Source organism: Cavia porcellus, unplaced genomic scaffold, assembly GCF_034190915.1.
Source record: "Cavia porcellus strain 051 isolate PalLab524CR breed Dunkin Hartley unplaced genomic scaffold, mCavPor4.1 scaffold_2, whole genome shotgun sequence".
Classification (NCBI taxonomy): domain Eukaryota; kingdom Metazoa; phylum Chordata; class Mammalia; order Rodentia; family Caviidae; genus Cavia; species Cavia porcellus.
The window spans coordinates 117,341,878-117,362,577 of NW_026947485.1; the positions used below are offsets into that span (position 1 = coordinate 117,341,878).

A 20,700-nucleotide genomic window follows, 5' to 3' on the forward strand; every position below is an offset into this window, starting at 1 on the left:
TTCATGAGAATAATCCCTAAATATTTCATTTCTTTGGTTCCTAGTGTGAAGGGTGTGGCTTCACTTATTTCTCTCTCTGTGATTTTGTTGTTAGTGTATAAGAATGCTATTGGTTTTTGAGTATTGATTTTGTATCCAGACACATTGCTGAATTTATTATATCTAGAAATCTTTCAATTGAGTTTTAAGGGTCTTCTATGTAGAGTATCATATCATCTGCAAATAGTGATAATTTAACTTCTTCTTTTCCTATCTTTATGCCTTTTATGTCTCTTTCTTGTCTAATTGCTCTGGCTAGTATTTCGAGTACGATATTAAATAGGAGCAGTGACAGAAGACATCCTTGTCTTGTGCCTGATTTTAAAGTAAAGGCCTTCAATTTTTGGCCATTTAGTGTGATACTGGCTGTTGGTTTGTCATAGATGGCCTTTATTATGTTGAGGTAAAGACCGTCATTCCAATTTTCTGCAAGGTTCTTATTATAAATGAATGTTGTACCTTATCAAAAGCTTTTTCTGCATCTATATAAATGATCATGTGATTCTTACCTTTGACTCTATTGATATGGTGGATTACATTTATTGATTTATGTATGTTGAAACATCCCTGCATACCTGGGATGAATCCCACTTGGTCATGGTGTATAATCTTCTTGATGATTTGCTGCATCCTATTTGCCAGTATTTTATTGAGGATTTTTGTATCTGTGTTCATTAGGGAGATTGGTCTGTAGTTCTCTTTTTCAGTTGGGTCTTTCTCAGGTTTTGGTACTAGAGTAATATTTGCTTCCAGGATTGACTTGGGAAGGATTGCTTCCCTTTCAATTTCATTGAAGAGTTTGAGGAGTGTTGGCATTAGGTCCTCTTTGTATTTCTTGTAGAATTCTGCATTGAATCCATCTGGGCCTGGGCTCTTCTTTGTAGGTAATGACTTAATTACATTTTTGATTTCATGAATAGAAATTGGGTTATTCAGCAGTTTTACATCTTCTTTACCTAGCTTTGGTACTTCATATGCTTCTAGAAATCTGTCTATTTCTTCTGTGTTATCAAACCTTTGAGAGTAGATGTTTTTGAAATAGGTGTTGATGATCTTCTGTATTTCTATTGGATCTGTAGTGATTTCACCTTTTTCATTCCTTACTGCATGAATTTGAGCTTTTTCTTCCCATTTTAAAATAAGGTTGGCTAGGGGCTTATTGATTTTATTTATTCTTTCAAAGAACAAACTCTTCGATTCGTTGATTCTTTGGATTGTTTTCTTAGTCTCTATTGCATTGATTTATGCTCTGATTTTTATTATTGCCTCTCTTCTTTTAGCTTTGGGCTTGACTTGCTCTTCTTTTTCTAGATGTTTGAGGTGTAGCATCAAGTTATTTATTTGTATTTGTTCTGTTTTCCTGATGTGGGAACTCAGTGCAATAAATTTCCCTCTGAGGATAGCTTTCATTGCATCCCACAGATTCCAGTAAGTTGTATTTGTGTTTTCATTTGTTTGTAGATATTGTTTAATTTCTTCTTTAATTTCCTCTGTGACCCACTGATTACTCAAGAGTGTGTTATTCAGTTTTCATGTGTTTGTGGGATTTTTGCAATATCTTTTATCATTAATTACTAATTTCATAGCGCTATGATCTGATAACATGCAGGGGATGATTTCAACTCTTTTGCATTTCTTTAAATATGTTCTGTGAGTTAATATATGATCAATTTTAGAGAATGACCCATGTACTGCTGAGAAGAATGTGTATTCTGTTGTTGGGTGGAATACTCTGTATATGTCTATCAATTCCATTTGTTCACAGGTGTGATTCAGTTCTTTTATCTCTTTGCTGATTTTCTGTCTTGTTGATCTGTCCATGGGTGTCAATGGTGTGTTAAAATCTCCTGTTAGAATTGTATTACTGCTAATTTGGTTTTTCATTTCTGATATTACTTGTTTTATATAACTGGGTGCTCTGGAATATGGTGCATATATATTTAAGATCTCTTCCTCTTGAAGTTTTCCCGTAACCAGTATATAGTGACCTGCTTTATCTCTTCTGATCATTATTGATTTGAAGCTCACATTGTCTGCAAACAGAATAGCTACCCCCGCTTTTTTGGGGGGTTCCTGTAGCATGGAGCATTGTGTTCCATCCTTTGACTTTCAATCTGTGAGTATCTTTTTGGGTTAGATGGGTTTCTTGTAGACAGCATATGGTTGGATTTTGTTTCTTGATCCATTCTGCCAGTCTATTTCTTTTAATTAGTGCACTGAGACCATTTACATTAATGGTTATAACTGTTATATATTGGTTTATTGCTGACATGTTGTATTTCTGCTGTTGCATCTTTATCTTTCTGTTCTATTTGTCTGCTTTGTTAAGTGTTTTTTTTTCCTAAGTGTATCTTAACTGTCTTTCAGTATTCTTTGCAGGATTGGCTTGGTGATCATGAGTTTCTTCAGCTGTTGTTTGTCGTGAAAGTATCTTACTTCTTTTTTTTTTTATTTAAAGAAAAGGAAACGAAAAAAAATACATGGAGATTAAAAAAAAAGGGTAGAAATAATTCTAAATTACAGACAAACAAAAGGTAAGAAATTGCCAGTTGATAAGTTACAAATTGTCATCTTCGAAATGGCTGTTCAGGTTATAGAATTAAAGTATATAGAATGACATTCAAAAAAAATGTGTGTTTAGGGATGTTAAATATCTGACTATATTAATGTTTTTGGATCATTGAACACAGCTGTTTGCAGTCTCTCCGTTTGAATGTCTACTTTGTATTCTTTGATACTGTGATTTGAGCAACTATTTCCAAGATGATATTATGTAATCTATTAACAGGTGATTTCTTACTGTTATGTTTTCTTTTTTTTTGTAGTTCTGTATTATGTGTAACCTTACACTGCTTTGTTTTGTTTTGTGTTTTTCTCTTTTTCCTCTTAAATAAAAAAAAAAATGACCCTACAAACTATTCTGCTCTATGGCCGAACAAAAGCTCCGTAATATGATTATCAGTCCCACCTATTTGTTTTACATCTCTAAGAGGATAAGGTTAACCATATCAAAACAGAACAGAACATTTAAAAAAAATAAAAAACAATTTAAAGAAATACAGATTTCAAAGCAAGTCCACTGGAGATCTACCTTTTCTAACTGTCTCTAGCTTCTTACAAATAGTTGTCCCTAACTTCACCCACTTTCTATACTTATTGCATATTATAGAACTAATCAAATCATTACAGGATGATGGAGTCTTTTTAGGTCCTCAAGTTCCAAATTAGGGAAGACAATACCAACTACCATCGCATCTCTCATTCTCTTTGTGATAGCCGTCCCCATCTCTGCATATGCTGAAGTTGAGCTGAAGAAACCAGTCCAGAGTCATTTTAATCAGCAAGCAATAGATTGCTAGAATTTATATTATAATGCTACAAAATAAGCCTTGGGTTTTTCAGGTCTCTTCCTCAGAGTATTTGTTCCTATCCTCTCTGTATTATAGGGAAAACCAAGTCATAACAAGACAACGAAACAATTTCCTAGATAAACATGCAATGGATAGGACTTATAAAACTATAATATAAATGATCTTCCGTAGCTACTATGTTTTCTCTTGTTATTTTCAATAGATTTGTCGACAACACTGGCTTATTATAGTTAAACATACTATCACCTATTTTTATAAAAACTTATCTTTGACTGCATTGTAGTATTTGAGAGCTGTTACTGATTCATACCAGTATGGATATCCTTTACATCTTGTCATGCTCAGAGTAGTTTCCTCTACTTTTAGGGTCGATTCTAACACGCATACCGATTTCAAATAGGATCAGTCAAGGCCAACCAATAGTCTTATGATTCAGATACAATTAAGATCAGTCATAGTAAGACAATGTAAGTAATACAGAATTTCAGCGTAAGTCAATAGGAAAGTAAGGATAGTTGCCATGGTATAACCTGCTATTTTTGGTTCTAGAGGTCTGTGTCCTCAAATCTGATATGAGTGGACAGACCAGAACAAATTTAATTCAATCTAAATATGTCACTAGGACTACTGTGTCTTTTAAATCGTTATACACCATTAGCAATGACCTCTGCTTTTTTTTTTTAAATATAGTTTCAGAGCTGTCTCTACTAAAGACTAGCTTACCGTCTCTGCCTCATGTCTGCTACTCCATTTTTCTGCTATAATTTGTCCACCTTATTCCCTCATTCCATGGTCTGCCCCGTTCACTGAGGCTTCTCTGCCACTGTAGCTGTAATCCTGATATCTCTTCCTCTCTTTCTCTGTAATGTCCTTCAGCGCTCTCTGTAGGGTTGGATTGGTGGCCACGAACTCCCACAGTTCCTCCTTGTCTTGAAAGTATCTTATTTCTTCATTAATTTTTAGAGAGAGTTTTGACGGATATATGAACTTAGGTTGCATATTTTTTTCCTTCAGGACTTGGAATATTTCTCCCCACTCCCTTCTTGACTTAAGAGTTTGTGTTGATAAGTCTGCTGTTATTTTGATAGATTTCCCGTTATAGGTAACCTGCATCCTTTCTCTGGCTGCTTTTAATATTCTGATTTTTTTGGTGGATTTCTGGGATCTCGATTATTATATGCCTAGGCGTAGATCTGTTTTGGTTGTAGGTAGCTGGCGTTCTGTATGCTTCTTTTGTCTGGATATCATTTCTTTTTGCTATACGTGGGAAATTTTGCTTTAATATCTCTGTGAATATTTTTTGTATTTCATTTTTGGATGTTCCTGCTTCCTCACTCACATTCTTTATCCTTAGGTTATGTATCTTTTTATCATCTTCCAGTTTTAGAATTGCTTCTTTCTGGTTCCTTGTTATTTTTAAGAGGCTTTTTCTTTCACGTTCATAAGCCCTAAATCTCTCTTCAAGTTTCAGAAGGTTGTCTTTAGTTTCTGTCAAGGCATTTTGCCAATATTCAATGGAGTTCTGAGTTTCCTGATATTCTCTTTGGATCTGTTTCATGTATTCTAAGTTATGCTTAAATTCTTCAGATGCTTCTCTTTCTTTTCTGATTTCCTCAGTTCTTCCATCTATGTTCTCTTGGGCGGGGCTTGTCATTTCTTTAATTAATCTCTTTATATCTTGCCTCACTTGGATCAGGAGTACATCTTTAAATTCCTCTATGAGATCATGTAAGTACTTTTTAATTTCGGCTGATGCTGTGTCAAGTAGAGGATGGTTACTGTGCTTGTTCTCTTCAGTGTTTAGTTCTCTTGGGTTTAATTTCTCCTGTTGAACAGCTGAGGGTTTTTTTTTATTTTTATCTCTTGTCATGTTTCTGGTTTCTTTCAGACTGTCCTGGAGTTCTCTGGCCCTCTCCGAATTGCTTAGGGCCTTTCAGAAGCGTGCTGGCTTGAGTTTTTGCTGTCCTCCCCAATTTGCTGTTATCTGGGGTAGGCTGGGATGTAGGGGCGGTACAGTCTAGACTCCAGCCTCTGTGTCAGTTAGTTCATAGATTAGGCTGTACTTTCTGGTTGTCACTGAGTTGTGACTATTTTGTATCTGCTTATTGGGCCCCAAGCAGAGGCTTGGTTTAGCCCCAGTAGCTCCTGCCAGTTCTCTTTGAATCAGAAGCAGCTGAGTAATGGCACAGGATTCTGCCCAGGTCCCAGCCGTTCTCTTCCAAACCTCTCTGTGATAGGTGCACCAGAAAAGCAGATCTGCCCAAAACAAAGATGGCTCCCACTAAGTTCTCTGTGTGGAGCTGAAGCCAACAAGTAATCAGGCTCTGCCAGGACTCAAGATGTCTTCCACCAGCCCTCCCTACAGGGGGACCTGGTGATGTCACTAAGCTGCGATTTCTGCCGCCAGGCTAATATGTCTGCAACAGATTCTGTGTTATTGATTTCCCCGTGATGGCGGGCCAGCTGTTCTCTGGTTAAACCCAGCAGCGGCGGGGTTTTCTGTACTCACCAGAGTCTGGTGCAAGTCCTCGTTCCGGGACCGCCGCACACCAAGCTGTCCACTTTTCCCCCACTCGCGGCTCAGCGCTGACCAGTCAGATTTCTGTGCACCGTTTAGATTTGAATTGCCAGAGCTTTGTACATCCGCTCTGGTGCAGCGGTGCAGAACTGGCTGCTACTTGGAGTCTTGATCTGGGTCTCAGTTTCCCGCGGTCTCCAAAAGCAACTCAGCTTTTCGTGCTGGGTCCACGAGTCTGTTTGTTGATTTAAGGGTGCGGGATTTGTAGCCTCCGGTCTCAGCACGACTTTAAATCCTCCAGTTGTACTGTCTTGGTTAATAAGAATCGCTATCGATTTGTCTGGTCCTCTCCATGCTGTCTTTTTTTATCTTTGAGTTTGAATTCTCTGGAGAGATTCTTCGCTCGATCCCCTAGCTCGCCGCCATTTTCCAATCGACCGAAAGTATCTTACTTCTCCATCAATTTTGAAGGACAGTTTTTCAGGGTACATCAGTCTAGGTTGGAAATCATTTTCCTTTAGGATCTGGAATACTTCACTCCATGCTCTTCTTGCCTTTATTGTTTGTGTTGAGAAGGCTACTGTGATTCTGATAGGTTTTCCTTTATAGATGATCTGTCTTTTCTCTCTGACAACTTTTAATATTCTATTCTTTTGTTTGATTTCTGGAATGGTGATTATTATATGTTTGGGTGTAGTTTTATTTTGGTTATGGCTATTTGGAGTTCTATATGCTTCATTGATCCTGATATCAGTTTCCAATTTCATGTTTGGGAAGTTTTCAGCAGTTACTTCTCTAAATATCGTCTTGACATCCTTTATATTGTCTCCTTTTTCATTTATCCCTATCAACCTTATGTTGTTTTTCTTTGCATCATCTTGCAGGTGTTGATTTGTTATTTCTTGATTTCTTGTCATTTTTAAAAGATCTTTCCATTCCTGTTCACTGGCTGCAATCTTGTCTTTGAAGTCCGAAATTCTATCTTCACATTCATTGAGGCGGTTTTTACAACTTTCAGTGGAGTTTTTGATTTTCTGTATATCTCTTTGCATCTGTTGTATATATTCTGTTTGTTTCTTATATTGTTCATCCAGAGATTCTTTTTGTTTAGCTCCTCCAATTTTTTAACTGTGCCTTCTTTAGATATGTTCAGCATCTTCTTCATTTTTTTTATTATTTCTTCTTTTACCTGAGAAATTATTTCTAGTTTGAATTCCTTTTTTAAAGCTTCCTGGAGTTGCTTCTTTATTTCAGTTACTATTGTTTCAGGTACTTCAGGTATATGGCATGTATTTTCTTCTATGTACATGGCTCCTAGGCTTTCTTGGGATGGGTTGGATGTTTGAGATTGCTTTTTGGTCTTTCATTTTGTCATTTTCCTATATTACTGTGTTTTAAGTGTTGTTTCAGAGTTTCCCCTGGTTGTGTTGTAAATTGACCCTTATGCCCTGGGCTCTTGGGACACCTCTGGTAGTAGCTCCCTCCTTGGGCAGTGGAGCCCCGGGATTAAAAGAGGCTTGCCAGACTCCTCTCAGGTAGACCTAAAGCCTTCTCAATTTGCACAGTTTCCCCTTCTGGTAGCAAAGCTCCCCTGAGGGATAGAAGGCCACCTGGTGTGGACTAGGCATTCCAAAATCCTGCTAAGCCCACTCTAGTGTGGCTGCAAGCCCAGTGGGCTCCCCACCCCCTAGAGCAAGGATCTCATACTCTTCCAGAGATTGGATGTTGTATAACAATCCAGCTCCCTGGATGGCAAGACTCCCCAGGCTGATAGAAGGTTCTCTTATGGCCTATGTAGGCCTCAAACCTCCTCAGCAGGACTGCTTCTTCCCCCAGACAGTGGCAGTAGTGCTGGTGCTCTCCAGATCAAAGGAAGGTCGCAGGTGAGGTCAGAGCAGGTCTCAGCAGCTCGTCCCAGTTACCTCCTCCGGCAAGCAGCTGTGGTGTGCTCCTTGGCCAGACAAGGCAGTGGGCAGGGCTAGACCAGACAGAGTCCCTCTGCTTGGCTGGGCCCTCTCCTTCCCGCTGGCAGCAGTTGGTGCGCTCCTGGGCAGGAGAAGCAGGGATGAACGGGAGTCCCTGGCGCTCAGCTGGGCCCTCTCCTTCCAGCTGGCAGCGGTGGTGGTGTGCTCCCCGGGCAGGAGAGGTGGCAGGCGGGCAGTATTCTGTTTTTACATCATATACTATGTCCATCCTTCTGTTCTAACTGACTGTTTTGCTTTGTCACATGTGGTTTTTTTCTCTTCAAAAAAAAGTAATAAGAACTGTGGGAGTAATATAACCCAAAATGTGTAATTGTTATTGTAAAAAAAGAGAGGAAAAGATAGTGATCTAAAGTATATAACTGCATGCATATTTAAGTGTGTATGATAGAAACCACATTACTAAGTTTTTGTTGGATGATTGAACAGAACTGTTGGCAATCTCACTGTTTGAATGTCCACCTTGTATGCTTTAATTTTGTAATTTGAACAACTATTTCTAAGATGACAATATGTAATCTATTAACTAGTGATTTCTTACTGTATATTTTTTCTTGAAATTCTGTATTAGTTTTACCCTTTCACTGTTGTGTTTTGGTATTTTTCTCTTTAAATAAAAAAAAGCAAGTTAAAAACAGAATTCCCATATGATCCAGCAAGTCCAACGCTGGATACTTATTCAGAGGAAATTCAGTGGGTATTCAAGGAGACACCTGCCCTCTGTGTCTACTCAGCACCAGTCCCAATGGCCAAAAACACCCAAAATTTCATTAATGGTCACTGAATCAAGGAAGTGAGGCACACCTATACGATTCAGTAAAATTCAGCTGTAAAACATAGCAAAATTCTGTTATTTGTGTCACCATGGATGGAACCAGAAATCAAAATTTTATATGAAATAAGCCAGACACAATAGCAAAAACCACTGGATTTCAGTTACATGTGAAATCTGAAAAGAAAAAAGCTGAGCTCCAGGAGTGAGTGAGGAGAATAGAGACTCTCACAGGTAAGGAAATATTGAAAATTTCATAGAATTTGTACATCACTTTGAGACATGTAGACATTTCAATGATATTTGTTCTTTCCTTGAAAATGTAGTATCTTTGCCTTTGTTTGTATCTTTAAAAATAGATTGGGAGTAGAGAACAGATTGGTGGATAGATAATAACAGCTACAGTGGCTCTCTGAGGTAGCCAGCTTAGATTCCAGGAATGATGCAGTGTGGGGAGTCCTAAGCAGGGGGAGATATACCTTGCCAACCCAGGAATGAACTAAGCTGAGAGAAGCCAACTGGAAATGTAATCCCAGTGCTATGACTGAAATAGCTAAAGTGTTGCCACAGGAACCCACTCCTCTGGAAACCGTGGCTTGAATTCCCGTGCTGCTGCTGCTGCGTCTGAATTGGCACAGCAGGGATAGAGACACAAAAGCCCTGAGAGTGGGAATCGAATCAGTGAACCAAACTGAGAGCAGAGCTTGTGGGGAGCCCTGTCTCGACCTGCAGTGAGTGATAGAAACGGGGACCCTTCCACAGATAAGGAGTCTCCAAGAGAGAACATTCTGGGACCTGGCAGACTAGGTGGAACAGGATGCTGCAGTGACTTTAGTCACATATTCCCCTCTCAAGTAGGATTGGTGGGGAGTGTTTGACCTCGGTGACGCCGTAGACTAAAATCCAGTAGGCTAACCCAAACCAGGTCCCTGTACCTGGCAGTGCATCCTAAAGCATAGAAGCCTTCAGCAGGCTGACTGACCTGTTGGGGCGGGCCCAGAATAGGCTTCCCCAGTCTGTGTCTTCCTAGTACAGTGCAGTGGGTGGGAACACCTAACTGGTACAATTCAAACAAACTGTAACCCACAAAGAAAGAAACTGGGCCTCCTATATATGCCTGTATGGAAGGAACAAAAAATATGAGAAGAGGAGGCAATAAGAAAGGGTCCTCGGTCACCAATCCTGAGAACACTGATCCAGGGAAGGTAAATGCAAAGGAGAATGAGGACAGAAAGCATGCAATATCAGACATGGCACCAATAGACATAAAGCGATATCTCTGGAACCTAATAGACAAGTTCAAAAATGAAGTATTTAACCAAGTAAAGCAACATATAAGTAGAATAGTTAAAGAAATGCTAAGCACCTCCCAATAAAAAACAGATGGTAGAATGGAAGAACAGAAAAAAAGAGGATAATTGTTTGGTGGAGAAAATAGAAAAAACATAGAATATATGAAATGGGTTCAAAGAGAGTACCAGAAACTAAATACTCTATTGAAAGCATAACAGCTTGAAAGAAACTAAGGATAGATTATCTGAACTGGAGGACAGATTTATAATGTGGGAGCATGAAAGGAAAAACTTATTAAAAGTAACTTACAAGCAGTAACAATACAAAGGCTAGAAGATGATAAGAGGATCCATAACTTAAGAATTAAGAATGTAAAGGAAGAAGCAGGGATGCAAACAAATGAACTGCAAAGGCTATTCACAGAAATAATCAAGGAGAACTTCCCTAATATGGGAAAAGGTAAAGATACTCAGATCTATGAGGCATACAGGACCCCTGCCACCTACAACTCAAACAGAATTACACCCAGGCATATAATAATCAAAATTCCAGAAATCCAATATAAGAAGAGAATATTAAAAGCTGTCAGAGACAAGAAACAGATCACTTACAAGGGAACACCTATCATAATTACAGGAGACTTCTTGGCACAAACCATCAAATCACAAAGAGCGTAGGGCAAAATAATTCAAGCTTTGGAAGACAATGACCTCCAGCCAAGAGATTGATCTATCCTGCACAACTGTCCCTAGAAATTAATGGAGAAACAAGGTGCTTCCAGGATAAAGAGGAACTAGGGGAATTTGCAACCACCAGTTCAACTCTACAGAGAATACTGCAAGACATTCTAAAAGAGAAAAATACCAAGATTCCAGAAACAGTGGCAGAGGCCACAATGAATGCAGCAGAAAGCAAAATGAAGAAGACAAACTGACAACTATAACATAAAAAGAGCTCAACAGAAATGAGGAAGAGAAAGTTGAGTATAATTTCTAATGCAGATGGCCTAGATACACTAACTTAAGGGGAAAAAAGAGAGAATTGCAGGCAGAGTAGATCAAGAGATAGGGTCCACTGAGAGGCTCTTTATAGGAAATATAGTTAGCCTGAAGAAGGTTATATGGATCAAAATCAAACGTAAGAAAATGGAACTCGATGTGAAAGGGAACCAGAGTAATAGGGTTAACTAGACCAGTATTTATGGATAGGTTGAACAGACAGGCTTTAGTAAATGAAAAAAATATAACTAGAAATCCAGCCCAGGAGTGAGAAAATTCAGAAACTCTTAGGTAAATAGCAGGTTGTCCCCCGCCCCAATACAAAACCATGTTGGGGAGACCCAAAAATACACGGTTCATTCTGGGGGAGTAAAGGGGAGGAATAGTCCTCAAAAAAACAGCAGGAAGTATAGCTAATAGTGTATCAGGAATTAAAACCCTTATTACTCGCACCACTCTGCTTGGCTGTAACTCATTCTGTCCTAGTTTGTATACAAGCACTGGATCTGAGGGGCACAGACAGCTGTCCATAGCATCGGGGACGTCTGTAATTCCCTATTAACTCAATCAGGATCCATGTATGACTTATACTGTTGTATCATGACTTATCTTAGTTAAATATGACTTGTTTGATTGCTGCTTATTATTGCCAGATTTTATTCAAAACTGTAAGATTGATGGTAACAAGTTGAGGAATATAGTCAACTATACTGAAAATGACAATGATTCACTATGATATCCATTCTGATTTGATTATTACCTGTTTTTGTAGCTCTACACTATCTACAAAGTTGTATTTCTGTTAATTCTGTTATGTATTGATACGTTCAATTATACTTTATCTGATGATATAGCCAATTCTGTTGATGATAACAAAAAACAGCACAATGACCAGGGTAGAACTGCTTATACAGATTTATATGTCTTTTTAGTTATATATATATATATATATGAAAAAGTTTAGTTCTATCCTGCTTTGATATGATTCTCCCTCTAATATAGAAAGAATAGAAATACATGTTAAGACTCATGCTTACATAAAACCTATAAACAGCTTATGAGAACTGATCTGATGACACAGATGAAATGAACAAAAACTTTGAAGGAAAGAAAGTGGTACTGCAGTACCCAATCCTGATTCCAGAGTGTTATGATGTGAAATCCAGAAATATTATTAATCTTTGTGCAGAAGGATTTTAATCTAATAAACTGTGTTAGGTCTCAACATAAATGAAGATATGGATAAATTCATACATGTCTAAGTGTATAGGATTGATAGCCATAATACTTAGATTTGTTGGATAGCTGAACAGAACTGTTTGCAGTCTCCCTGGTTGAAATCCCATATATATGTTCCACTTGTGTACCTTGAACAACTATTTATAGGGGGACAATATGTATACCTCAGCTAGTGATTTATTATTGTCTATTTCTTTTCTTTGAAAGTATGTACTATTTCTGCCCATTTTCTATTTTGTTTTGTCTTTCTTTAAATAAAAAAACAGATTAATATTATTTTTAATGAACAAATATATATATGTACATATTGTTGACTGAGTGGTGCAATGTTCAGGTAGAAATAAAAAGTCTGAGATCTTATTATATAGGAGGGTGATTATAGCCAGTAATAATTCACTATATATTTGAAAATAAATGAATACATTTTAAATTCTCATCATAAAAACATAAGGTAAGTGAAATGACACATATAATCAAATTATCTTGACCATGCCACACTATAACACACATCAAACACATGATTTATATTTTCTTTTAATTTTGTAGAAGTCTTTGTTTAATTTACTAATTTAAATTGAATACATTTGGGCACTGTAGCTTTTTGAGAGTTACATGGGGTTAGTCCTTTCCATTTATGTTGAACCTCATGCAACTCTCCATTAGCATTTCCATTCTACTCAGCTATTGGGCTTTACTGCATCCTGGATAATTGGAGTCCAGGACCCTGGGATACCAGGAAGTTCCTCACTCAGAGAGGCCTGCGAGCCATGGAAGCTCAGCACCAAGGACAGCAGCCTAGACTCCACCTCCAACCTTATGGTCCTGTATTCCTGACACTCCCTCTCCAGCCACAGTGCTCAGCAACTGGCCTCAAATTGTGTCAACTTCCTGGTCTTCAGATGGCTAAGGCAAGTGTAAGGTTCAGGGGAGCAGAAAATAGAGAACCTGCAGGTCAGCCTACTTTGCCGCGTCTAATTCATTTCGGTACTTTTAATGTCCAGACCTTCCACCTACTTGGTTACGTCTAAGTATTTTATCATTCCTGATGCTGTAACAAATGGGATTATTTATTATTGGAAAGTTATATTGCCTCCAAACTTCTCTTCACTCCCTGCATGTCTTAAGAACATTCTCCCAGTTAACTTCTCTTTATGGTTTTGCTTTACAAAACATTCAAGAAAACATGAATATTCTTGTGTAAGATTTCCAAAAGGAAAAAATGAATACAAAATACTTTTTAATTTTAAATTATTATGTTATCCTTCTAAATAATAGCATCAAAGTGTCGAGTATAGCTCACTACAAGAGAAATAAAACACAACAGAAGAATCCATAATGGATGGGAAGAAAGATTTGGAGATACAATGTTCAAAGCACCTAACTACAGATGAAGCTGTGTACTATCATTTTGATGTGGACTTATATTAATTATATTTGCAATGCCCTAATATTAAAAAGTCCCATTCTGTCTCTTTGCCCTTAGCCTTACCGTCTGCAAGTCACCCGACATAACTGTCCCCTTGGTGCACAGCATGTCTTCACGTCTAAGTACCTCTGTGCAGACGTTCACCCCTTATGAAACTGTTTCCTTGGACTAGGTCAACATGAACACAAAGAGCTCTTCAGCTGGCCCAATAACATTCCTGGTAAATTCTATAATGACACCAAGTAAATCACCATGATGGTGACAAAAAGTGACATCAACACACAAGATTTTGATCAATTTCTCTAAATAGAGAGGTTGACAAAAGGGAAGAATTATTGTTAATTTAAATCTTCTCCACATCACCTTCCAAGTAGCAGTCTAACTTAGTATGTAAACAAATTAAAAATCTAATTTAAAAGTGTTGAAAAGCGGGGCTGGGGATTTAGCTCAGCGGCATAAGCGCCTTCCTTGCAAGTGTGCTGTCGTGAGTTCGATCCCTGGCACCGATAAAAACGAAAAAGACCAAAAAAAAAAAAAAAAAAGCTGAAAAGCCCCAAGTTTCAGGCAATAGAGAGGCACAGGGATAAAGGCGATCACGAGCAGCCAATTGAAGGAAATGCCCTGTAAGACCACACCTCCGTGTGCCCACCTTGGACACTCAGCGACTGCTCTTCTGGATCCTCTGAGCTACAAAAGCTCCTGATCCAGACAGGAGGCAGAGATCTCTGAACCTCTTCTGGCTCTGAGTATGTCCATCTCCTAAACTATCCTTTCGTGCAGTAAACTCCAAAGATTTATTTTGTCTCATATTTTTCTTTTACCACTTATTTTCTACTCATCTGAGAAAAGAAATAAAAGATACATCCCATAACCTTCTGATAAATTGTTCTAAAGACTTCAAATTTCCAAGTTATCACATTTGCTGAGATACATTATTCAAATCTCATCTTGATTTATTATCATGAAACATACATCTATTTGGGGAAAGATGGGTTTAGGACAAGATAAGAAACACTGTAGTGTCTTTATTAAGACCAGACTTTTCGGGGCTGGGGATTTAGCTCAGCGGCATAAGCGCCTGCCTTCAAGCAGGCAGTCATGAGTTCAATCCCTGGTACCGATAAAAATGAAAAAGACAAAAAAAAAAAAAAAAAAAAAAAAAGACCAGACTTTTCTGGACTGCAGGTACAGTGTGGGAATGGGCTGTTGTACCTGTAGAGTAAACTGGACATGGGGAGGCATAAGAAAGAAGTAAAGTAGCTGTTTCTTTTTTAGCTTATTTAAGGTCTAGATTTTTATTTAATCAAAGATTTTTTATGAAAATGTAAATCCTTCAACGTTTTTCTTTTCACTGTTGACATTTCTTCACTGTCTTCCTTAGAATCTGAGTCCTACTGCTCCCCACTTCCCCATGGACTTTGAATTCAGTTCCCACATGCTTCATTCCCTGACTTCTGTCTCATAGGTGAGACGACATTTATCTAGAGATCTGCACTCACCTGAGGCCAGTGTCTCCCGGGATGCTCTCTGAAAACCAGTCCACTCCCAATTCCAGGACACCTCTCGCTGGGAAACTAGAAGAGAAGTCTCTCCTTGAAACACTGCACAGCAGCCTTCACCATGACTGAGTTCACACACTGAGTCAGTCACGACTCCCAGTGAAACAGAGAGAGGCATCCTAATTCCTTTCGCATCATTGCTTCAAAAAGCGAGGATACACTGAGAAGCTACATGTTCTTTTACCAAGGTATTGTTGTTCTTATATTTCTCAGACTTTTATGCAATAAGGGAACTTAATTTATATACACATGGCTTCTGTTGGCAATAGTTTTAAACTCTATGAGAAAAAAATTAAGATAGATGTTTGAGTAAGGAGATTTGATGATATTCTCAGTAACGGTTTCATTTTTTAATGACAGACCCAAACAAACTCAGCAAAAAATTTGGGTTCTTGTCAGTTTTGTAACGATCTATTTTTATCATGGAACTAAGGAGGAAACAGCTCATGGTGAGAGATGTAACGATTTGGTTCCCAGATTTCCTCTCTGTTCCTAGGTAGGGGTGGAGTGGAGAGCATCTCGTGGGGCTTCATCTACTTGGACGGGGCCACATGGTCTCGTCATGCAGACCACACATAAATGGTTTCAGAGATGGTGGGGCAGCAGAGCCCATCTTACTTAATACTATTTTACATTTAAAGTAATTGAGATTAAGATTTCTTCATAGCTTTCCCCAGTTAAAACAGCTCAACTACGACTCAGGTTTCTTCCAATCCCATCACTCTTACCATGAGGCATACTTTGTTTTATTAACTTGAGGAACTCGACTTACTACTTCTTTCTTTGATATCAGTTTGCATATTAAAAATATGAAATGTCCAGAATCAATAGATTTTGAGCATAACAAGTGGTTGTTAATTACCAGTACCACATTTTACTGCTTATTCATATTTGTGCTGGTTTTAATGCTTTTTGAATATTAAAAGGTTGCAGATATAATTAATATTTTTTCACCTTATCTCCATCACATTAGTTTACAACTCCATGTACATTAACTGCTACTGTATATCCCTCCCATAACTGCTTTTATTTTATGTATATGTATGTTCACATAACGTACTGTAGTCTGAATATTCACACTCATATGATTAGAAACACATTCTGGTTGAGGACAGAGCTCAGTGGCAAATGTCTGCCTGGCAAGTGCGAGGTCTTGAGTTCGATTTCCAGTACCAAAATAAAATCCATAATCACAATCAAAAGAAAATCCATAGAAAAATATTTTATGTAGTTCTTTGAAGCTTATTTCCTCTTCTCAAATATGTTGAACTTTTTATATTGATATGTGTAGGCTGTCATACCTTGTGTAACTGCTACTGAGTGTTCCATTCTGGGTTGACATGGAGTAAATAATCTTTTCTCCTACTAGTATAAGTTAGAGGTTTAAAAATGCTGATGAAAAACTACTTAAATATGTCATTGTTTAAAACCTTTAGTATGTATCTGTTCACTATGGTATTGCATCACCAAAACCTTCACATCTCCAGTAGTGTTACCTAATGCCAAATGATATGCCACACCCAACAGCAGTAAGAAAGGAGTTTCATTTCTTCACCTCCTTGTCAAGGCATGACATAGCAAATATACATATTTTATGTGACAATATTTCATATTACATAATATAGTCTCTAAAGTAGTGAGCACAAAACAGTCACCTAATTAAATTTTTTCATTTTCATTTGTATAAGTAAGACTGGATTATTTTTTGAGACAAGGTTCCTCTGTGTAGTCCAAGCTGGCCTCAAACTTACTGCAATTATCCTGCCTCAACCTCTCAAGTGCTGGCATTACAAGCATGCACCACCATGATTGACTTTTGGATCTATTTTTGAGTTGGTATTTGGTCATTAGGTTTTTGGTTTCATGAAATGCTTGGCCATATTTTTTACTCACATTTTTCTTTTACATTATGTTTTACAGTTGTTCTTCATGAAAGATAGTAGTCCTTTGTTACCTATAATACACATATTTGTTACTCAGCACCTGAGTATGATGGTGTGATTCTTTTCGCTTAATTAAGGACACCATGCAAAGTTTAGACCACCCTATTTATGTTCTTTGGAAACACTACCTTTGAAATTTTTCATAAGCCATAGGGTCTTCCTGTTTTGTAAATAATGATAACTTCTGCCATTTGCCCATTAAGCAAGGCAGCTAGGGGCTTGCTAGAGTCAATCACTAATAGAACAAGGTGACCAAATAAACTTGACTTAATAAACCTGACCAAATAAACTTGATTAAGTCAGTAACCTGATTTTAAAATGACTCCCAAAAAATTGGCCCTCATTTAAAACAGCTTCATAGATTGTTTTGGAGTCTTGCAGACAGCAAAGCCCGCAGAGGAATTTCATAGAAACACATGTATTTTAAATATACAATCAACACTGTTGAGAAAAGGCACGTGTAATAGTCTGAGTAGCATAGAGAAGTATTCCTTCATTTTCACACAGTCATGGGTCTAGATGACTCCCCACAAGTGAACAGTAACAGGCACAGGGTTCACAGCACACACATGTGCACACACGCACACACACACACACACACACACACACACACACACAGCTCACCCCGGCGTCCATGCCAGCTCAGGCTCAGGCTCTTGAAGTCGCCTTGGCCAAGACCTTGCTCTAGATTATTTGACCAGCAAATTCTTTTTGATTTTTGTTTTTGTTTTCTTGTCTTTGTTTTCTGGTACTGAATGTGTCTGCCTCCACTTGGACACATGGAGGGTACTTCAAGGGCTCCAGGTCTTCAGCTGGACTCATGTGGGAAGTTGCAATGGGATCTGGGCCCTCAGCTGGATTCCTTGTGTCTTTAGAATGTGGTCCTGTGCTCTTTTGCATTTGACTGTTTGGGCGACTATGATAAAATAGTCCTATAAATTATGTGTCCTGTGTTAAATTGTTTCCTTTGCAAACCCTGACTACAACACTGGGGATCAAGCCTAAGCTTAGGGCCTTCACATGGAGCTATATCCCTGGATTCTTTTGTCTTGTATTGTTTTTCCTTTGTTGTGAGGTATGAGGGTCTTTAAGTTTCCCAGACTCCTATCTTAGCGCCCAGTGTCTGGATCACAGGTGTGCACCATAATGCCAGACCTAATGGGAAGAATCTTAATTTTCATGTTCAAGAAGTGCTGCATGGTACATGAAGAGTACTAATGAAAGGGTTTTGGAAATGTGCTATTCAGTTTTCATCTTGGTCATATTTTAGAATTTTTCATGCTAAAAATGTCATCCATCACCACCCTTCTGCATAAGTAGTGTGTACTTCATTTAATATAAGAGAATATTGTTTCCCGTGTTCATATTTCATGACCTCATTTCAAACTGTCACACATTTCCTCACCATCAGGGCCCAGACTTCCTTGCCACAGGGACAACCTCACCATGGTGACAGAGTTCCTGCTCCTGGGCTTTTCCAATGTTCAGGAGCTGCAGCTGCTGCACGCAGGACTGTTCCTGCTGGTTTACCTGACAGCACTGGCGGGGAACCTGCTCATTGTGATGGCAGTCACTGTCGATCTGCATCTGCATGCGCCCATGTACTTCTTCCTGAAAAATCTCTCCTTGCTGGACTTGGGCTACATCTCCATCACGGTGCCTAAGTCGATCCACAGCTCCCTGACCCACAACACCTCCATCTCTTACCTTGGCTGCATGGCCCAAGTCTACTTTTTCTTCACCTTTGCCTCTGCCGAGCTGGCCTTCCTCACTGTCATGTCGTATGACCGCTACCTGGCCATCTGCCATCCACTCCTGTATGGCATTGTGATGACACCAGGCAAATGCCAGCAGATAGCAGCCATGGTCTGGCTGAGCTGCTTTACCTACGGCTCGGTCCACACCAGCAACATGTTCAGGGAGCCAGTTTCGCGGTCCAATACCATCCACCAGTTCTTCTGCGATATCCCTCATGTGATGGCCCTGCTTTCCTGTGAGGTTTTCTTCACCGAATTCGTGACTCTGGCTTTGAGCTCATGCCTGGTGCTGGGATGCTTCGTGCTTATAGTCGTCTCCTACTTCCACATTTTCTCGACCGTGCTCAGGCTGCCATCTGTGGAGAGCCGAGCCAAGGCCTTGTCCACCTGCTCCCCACAGCTCACTGTCACCCTGCTCTTCCTGACTTCGGGGCTCTTTGCTGCCTTGGGACCAGTGGCAGAAACTTCCTCCACCCAAGACCTGGTGGTTGCTCTGGCTTATACAGTTTTGCCTCCCTGCCTGAATCCCATCATCTATAGCCTTAGAAACAAGGAGATCCAAGCAGCTGTGTGGAGACTTCTGGGGAAGATGCGCGCTCTGTGAAAGTAGAACTTCCCATCTTGGTTGCAGAAACTGAAACAAAGACCAAAGATGATCCTGCATGACTGAAGACAGCTGAAAACCTGTGGATATGATGATGAAAAACATTGAAAGTCTCATTGGATTGGAGAAAAGGAATATTTGTTGTACTGAATCAAGACAGCATTGGAGGTATTTCTTCAGGAAATAAAATCCTGTTCTTTTGAAGGGTATAGCAGTTGTGTGACTGTGCCATCCCAGGGTACTCCATCTCCTTCTGTCCCGCTTCAGACCCTCTCAAAACCTTCTGCAAACCTGCAGCCATGGCTCTGTCACCAGACTTCTTGGAAAAGAACACACACGTGTGTGCTTTTAGTCCCTGACTTAGCTGTTTGGCATCAGAGGACACACAGCAAGCATGGTGGTTACATCAAAGAGGAATGTGTGCTCTTTTTTAATTTTTCCCACTATTTTAAGTATATTCTTCTTTTACAGAGCTATTTATTTAAATTTTTCAGGAAATTAAATCTTCATCAATATATCTATTGAAAGTATCATTTTTCTTCTTTGAACTGTTATAATTATTGTAATGATAATGAATCCAATAAGTTTATAAGATTGACTTTATAGAAGATGGTAAAACTATTTTATATATATATATGGAGTCAATTGCCACCACATGACACTACAATATAGTTTCTACTTGTTTCCCCCAGATTTACAGACAAGAAACTTGACATGCAAATCAGAAGTGCACTCAGATTCACACTAAAAATTATTAGAAATACAAATTTGTCATTCAGAGTTTGGCAAGAGAATTTGTAAATTTTCCAAAACTTTAACTGCCTCAATGTTTAGCATAAATGAATTGAGTACAGGCAAACCATATCATTACATTTCATGCTTCCTTTTGTCAAAAATTATGCAAATTTGTTGTGCAAATACTTTAAAATTATAGACAAGCAGAAGAAAATAACCTCCTGCCCAAAGTTCTGGCCTCAATGCTTTCAGTAACTCAAGAAGTGTCTTCTTGAGGGTCAGTACTAATAGAGAAAAGCCAGTTGCTTGGTTACTTTTCTCTAACTGTTGAGACAAAATACCTGATACTCAAAATGAAGGAAAGAAAGATTTATTTAGCTTACAGGTTTTGGAAGTCTCAGGCCATACTCAGCTAGCTCCAAGGCAGGATGGCATAGCTGAGGGGCAGCTGTTCATGGTGGCCA

General features: G+C 38.8%; 1 protein-coding gene across 1 annotated transcript; it reads left to right on the top strand.

Moving 5' to 3' along the window:
• Positions 1-7,713: 7,713 nt before the first annotated feature.
• On the top strand, positions 7,714-19,501 carry LOC100713527 (olfactory receptor 14I1). Its single transcript, XM_063236761.1, has 2 exons — positions 7,714-7,811; positions 18,574-19,501. The coding sequence occupies exons 1-2, from the start codon at positions 7,714-7,716 to the stop codon at positions 19,499-19,501; spliced, it is 1,026 nt and encodes a 341-aa protein (XP_063092831.1).
• Positions 19,502-20,700: the final 1,199 nt, after the last annotated feature.

What these genes read in the sequence shown, in the direction of transcription:
- LOC100713527 (XM_063236761.1), top strand. Translation starts at nt 7,714, where the DNA reads ATGGCCTATGTAGGCCTCAAACCTCCTCAGCAGGACTGCTTCTTCCCC. An exon ending in AGATCAAAGGAAGGTCGCAG is followed by an intron (nt 7,812 to 18,573) that starts GTGAGGTCAGAG and finishes TCCTTGCCACAG; the next exon opens with GGACAACCTCACCATGGTGA.